Source organism: Thrips palmi, unplaced genomic scaffold (genome assembly GCF_012932325.1).
Source record: "Thrips palmi isolate BJ-2018 unplaced genomic scaffold, TpBJ-2018v1 HiC_scaffold_3, whole genome shotgun sequence".
In the NCBI taxonomy this organism is placed as follows: domain Eukaryota; kingdom Metazoa; phylum Arthropoda; class Insecta; order Thysanoptera; family Thripidae; genus Thrips; species Thrips palmi.
The window spans coordinates 8,869,791-8,875,575 of record NW_023144630.1 but is presented as its reverse complement, the minus strand read 5'-3'; the positions used below and the strand labels follow the sequence as shown (position 1 = coordinate 8,875,575).

Here is a 5,785-nt window from a genome sequence, read left to right as displayed (position 1 = left end):
AGGAATCATGCTTGGCCGTGGAGCAAAATGTCTCCACGGCCTCCGCAACCCATTCCTCCGGGCACTGCTTCAGCCGGGCCGCCATCACCTCCCTGAGGGCGGCTGGGCTGTGCGGTGACCAGGGCACTCTTTTTCCGGACATCTGCAACACCGCGAAAGGGCCAAGCTTAATTTAGATCCTGGACAAATCCAAAAAAATTCAGTCATGCTTAATTATTTTTGAAAAATTTAATGACATGTAATGAAAATCTCATGACAAGCTGCGTAATGTAATGAAACTGCATGCACACGACGACCTATTTGGTTCAGTAACACCTCAGTGGCATCGGTTCTACTGCCTGCCCCAACCGACATTACCTGGATTCTGTTTGCCGAGGAAGATGCTGCAGTGCAGCCTAAAGATTTCATTGAGGACGATGACAAAGCAGATGAAAACAACCCATTGTTTGTTGCGGACTACGTATTCGAATTCTATGAGTACCTGTACTCCCTAGAGGTAACTTTTTCCCCTTCTTTGTATATTTTTCTTGCTCTTAGATATGTCACTTACATTTTTTTCCTGTGTCTGTAGGAGAAGTATCCTATCAAAAAAGGCTTCTTGCGTGAACAATTTATTTCACCTGGAATGCGAGCAGTATTGGTTGATTGGCTTGTAGGTGACCAATTGGAATTCGGCTTGTTACAAGAGACACTTTATCTTGCTGTCCAAATACTTGATAGGTATCTTCAGGTGAGTTTTACACAATTGTCCATTATTCCTGTCCCGTTTCACCCAATTTTCAACAAAGATACTTGTGTCTGGCATATTCGCTTCTCTGCTGCAGGCCAAGCCCATTCATCACTGCTTTTCCAAGTTCTTTCTTGAACTTGCCATGATGGCGTATTCTCTCTGCCACGTTCGGCCCTCTCTTATTGCTGCTGCTGCCCTCTACATTTCTCTGTGGTAGGATTTTTGAAAATTTGCTGCCTTTTCTTTCTTTACCTAACCTAACCTTGTTGCAAATTGCTTCCTAAACGCCTGTTGTAACGACTTGAGTCTTGTTCTGGCTGATCCCTTCTCGGTGGTCTCTCGGGAGGAGGCATGCTTGGCCGTGGAGCATTTTGCCTCCACGGCCTCCGCCTCCCACTCTTCCGGGCAGAGCTCCAGCCGCGCCGCCAGCACGGCTTCCAGGGCCTTTGGCCCGTGCGGGGAGAATGGGACAGCCTGTCCCGACATCTGCAACACCGCGAAAGGGTCAAGCTCAGTTTAGATCCTGGACAAATCCAAAAAAAATCAGTCATGCTTAAATATTTTTGAAAAATTTAATGACATGTAATGAAAATTTCATGACAAGCTGCATAATGTAATGAAACTGCATGCACACGACGAGAGAGAGGAGAGAGAGAGAGAGAGAGAGAGAGTTCGACTAATAATGCAGGCCCACTCGCCCCGGCCCTCGGCGGCGGCCGGCCCTGTCGCACTCGCTGGACGTGCCGTCGCATTCGATTGATGGGGTCACACGTTCGGTTCGAGTCCCATTAACAGACTGAAGCTCTAAACGCGTCTAGAGTTTTGGCCGCCGCCACCGGTCTTCTGGCCCACTGTGCGTCGCGGCGAGCGAGACAGAGCGACGAAAGGCACCGTTCGCTCGGCCTGCACCAGCGGCGCGGCAAAAACCCCGACGACGCCGGTAGAATAACGCGCCGCGGCTGCGTCGGGAAACACGATGTCACACGCAACATGCAGCAAGTTCGTTTCTCCGGTACGGAATGTGCAGTGTCAAAAACTCAACTGAAGTTCGGTTTTAAAACGGCCCTTAAATTTGTGCCGGAACGCATTTTGGATGCGGTCATGTTCCTCTTCAGAGTCTTCTTCACTACTGCTGTCTGACCCTTCTTTGCTTCTGGAAGAATCATCCTCTTCCCTATCCTCTATATTACTGTGGTCTTCGCCATGATTTTGCCCTTCGTTTGTACTTTCACTGTGTCGTCCCTGCATGTCATCCTTGTCGCCGGTGTCAGGATTCTGAAATATGAGGGCCGGGAAATTATCTCCAGCTGCAAAATAGGTGAATGACAGCCAGGTAAGTTATCTCAAAAACAGGACCGCACAGGTGACCTAAAAGCTCGTTTAAAACGTACCTTGTGGCAATTGAATGAAGTCCTCAACCATAGGCCAGTTGACAAACGCGTTCTTTAACCAAGGCGACACCTCCACGCTGAATTCAGTTTCAAGGTCCACCGCTTTCCACAACGGGTTTTCAGCCAGTTTAAGTTGAACGTAGGCCAACATTCGCATGCCTCTTTCATCTGCACTGTTAATTTCAGGCCACGGCCAGTCATGCCCCAATGTTGTGAGCAGCCGCTAAAACAGACAAGGGATAAGAACATGGTTTAGGCACAGGTCGAGCGGGAAGTGGACATAACCTCTACGACGCTCCGACACTTAGCGATTTGTACTCTTGACAACAACTTATTCACAGATATCGACGGACCAATCAATACACTAACTTAACCCAGTCACCTTCGAACCAAATAAACTCACTTTGATTCTCTTGGCCTGTAGGGCCTTCACAGGCGCGCCTCGTTTTCCTTTCCTACGCCTTGCCTGAGGTTGATGTTTGCTTTCAATGCACTCAGTCGCCTCTTCGATGATGTTTGACAGGAATTCAAAGTTCAGTGGCACATAATCTGAATCGAACATTAAATAGTCCACTGGGAATGGAGGTTGGAATGGTTCAAATTTCTTGCGTTTTAGACTGGACGCCGACGACCCGCTGGAATGAACAATAATAGCGTTCTGAAAGTCGTCTTTAGCGCTTACAAAACGAACCTTGATGCAGTTTTATACTTAAAATTCTTGTAATGCCATGATGAGTCAAAATCACTTATATCTGTAGAATTTAAAATACGGGACTGAAAACCGAGATTTTAGCGAAGTGTCGGAACAATTGGAGCAAAAACCGGGGCGACAGTCAAACTGAATACGCGCTACCAACTTCGGAGCAAGGACAATTTAAGTTTTTTTTTTAATGTTATAAAACAAATATTCTTTTTCATATAACTGTATGACCACAACAGAATGTTTATGTGTTTATGTTTATGAGGACCCACATACAGCCTTCGGAAGTCCTTTGCCGCGCGCGCCCCGCCCCGCCCCGCCCCGCGGGGCAAGTTGTACTTGCAAGCACGCATTTGTAAGTGTGTATTTAGTAGACAGTTAGGTTTGTAGTGTGTCTCTGGATTTTCCTGCAAGGAACACGGACGGTGAGACACGAGCCACTTAAAAAACAAGCACAGGGGTAACGAGACTTACACAAATTGTGGGGTAGTATTGAGCTCCTCGACGCCTAGTTCAGTTGCGAGCCGTGTCTTCGAAAGTGTCTCTTGAAACCCCGTAAAAAATATCTTTTCATTCCTAGATAACGCTCAATCGTAAGTACATATGGTGCACACTTGACTCCACTCAATGCCATGACAAATTAACCATCTCAATCAATAAAGCAAGAATATCATTAGTCCAATCAGCCCATGTGGTAGTGATTCATGCTCTATTTTCATGAGAGAACGATTACCTCTTGAGGGACTGCATTCGGATTGTTTGGAATTGGGCAGAATACATCTGTGCTGGTTAGAAGCCGCATTGCAATACTATGTAATAATACCTGGTCATTTGATAAGCCTGTTGAAGGACAGGAATTTGGTCACTTTTACCTAAAGCTCGCCAATTTCACAGTGGAAAATAAAGAAAGTGTCTCTTGAATTAGTCCATTGACATCATTGATCATCTGACGTTCAAATCCCAGATCTTCATCCATTCGCGAAATGTTACATCCAAACATACCACGGCACACAGCAACACACACGTCGAAGAGTTAGTCGGCAACAAAAAATGGGTTGTTTTCATCTGTGGACAAATCCAAAAAAATTCAGTCATGCTTAATTATTTTTGAAAAATTTAATGACATGTAATGAAAATCTCATGACAAGCTGCGTAATGTAATGAAACTGCATGCACACGACGACCTATTTGTCACTTACATTTTTTTCCTGTGTCTGTAGGAGAAGTATCCTATCAAAAAACGCTTCTTGCGTGAACAATTTATTTCACCTGGAATGCGAGCAGTATTGGTTGATTGGCTTGTAGGTGTCCAATTGGAATTCGGCTTGTTTCAAGAGACACTTTACCTTGCTGTCCAAATACTTGATAGGTATCTTCAGGTGAGTTTTACACAATTGTCCACGCTGTAACGGACGAATTGGTTATGAAAGCAAACGAGCGGGCACAAGCATTTCCGCACAACTCAGTAGCTGGGTACTCACTTTTGGGCCTTAAACCCCGGGCACCCTCTGCGGACATGCAGAGCCCAATGGGAAACTTTAAAAAAGGCCTCTGATTCATGATTAACACGTGCATGGTTTAATGGACGAAAATATTAATTTTGATTTAACTATGGAAGGTTCTGAGCGAACTAGTTTACCATTTGCAACGCTCAAGCAGCCGCCCTATCAAGTTAAATCCAGCATTGTGCTTGAAGGCGGAAACGCAGCACCAGAAGCCATGCTCATGCGACAACTAGTTTTAATATTTTGAATTTCGAAAATTGGAATGGTGCATTGCAAAGAACGGGAGGATACGATTAAAACAATATAAGGGCTGTGTACATGTAAAATTGATCGTTCGACCGCAAGAGGCGAAACACCGGGGGGTGGGTCATCGTAGTCGCGACGACGGGGACGCCTTTTGCGAGGTGGAGGGGTGGGTGTCCGTGCATCCTCTTCTTCCTCCGTCTCCTCCTCCTCTCCCTCCTCTTCCTCTCCCTCCTCCTCCCGCTGGCGCTTGCTGGCGGACGTGCGTTGGAGGCCTAAATAACTTAGAACCTTTAGGCTCTTGGAGGGGCCAGGTTTGTTGGAGGGTGCACGGCTGGTGGGTGCACGGCTGGTGGATGGTTAACTGAATCTAAAACAAGAAAAATAGATAAATACCACGGAGTATTCCGAATAGTTCACCTAGTGACAACTGAAACCAACTGATAGGACCAACTTTCTCCATGCAGGTGTAATCGAGACTTTTACCTTACGGTCTTGGTGGCAGTCTTCTTCGGGCCGGGGCCGCTCCTGAAGGGCCGGCACCCGCACCCACATTGGGAAGAGCCCTGTGAAAGAAACACAATCAGTTTAGCCAATCATCCAGTGCAGGAATAGGAATGCCACCACTCTGCAAACTCAAGTGTGTGCCAGGCACACACTTCCTGGTGCATGCCTGCAGGCACACACTTCTTTCCTGCATGCCTGGCAGGCACACACTTCCTGGTGCATGCCTCAGGCACACACTTGCCGTCGCTTATGCATGCATACAAGCAAGTGTGTGCCTGAGGCATGCACCAGGAAGTGTGTGCCTGCCAGGCATGCAGAAAAGAAGTGTGTGCCTGCCAGGCATGCACCAGGAAGTGTGTGCCTGCAGGCATGCACCAGGAAGTGTGTGCCTGCAGGCATGCACCAGGAAGTGTGTGCCTGCCAGGCATGCAGAAAAGAAGTGTGTGCCTGCCAGGCATGCACCAGGAAGTGTGTGCCTGCAGGCATGCACCAGGAAGTGTGTGCCTGGCACACACTTGAGTTTGCAGAGTAGTTTTGATATGCTTCTCGATCTTATGTGACCCTTTATAAAAAATCTAACTAAAAGAATACATCTTTCAACGGTGATACACTCTTTCCAGACATGCTAAAAATGAGGAAGGTCATCCCTCTGTGAAAGAAAATTGATAAGACATCCCCCTTACAGTTTATAGGCCCCATTAACTGATGA

General features: G+C 46.9%; 1 protein-coding gene across 1 annotated transcript; it reads left to right on the top strand.

Annotated features, from left to right (window-relative positions):
• Positions 1 to 272: 272 nt before the first annotated feature.
• LOC117647818 (G2/mitotic-specific cyclin-B-like) lies at positions 273 to 947 on the top strand. Its single transcript, XM_034389786.1, has 4 exons — positions 273 to 308; positions 377 to 496; positions 572 to 730; positions 825 to 947. The coding sequence occupies exons 1-4, from the start codon at positions 273 to 275 to the stop codon at positions 945 to 947; spliced, it is 438 nt and encodes a 145-aa protein (XP_034245677.1).
• The last annotated feature ends 4,838 nt before the right edge of the window (positions 948 to 5,785 follow it).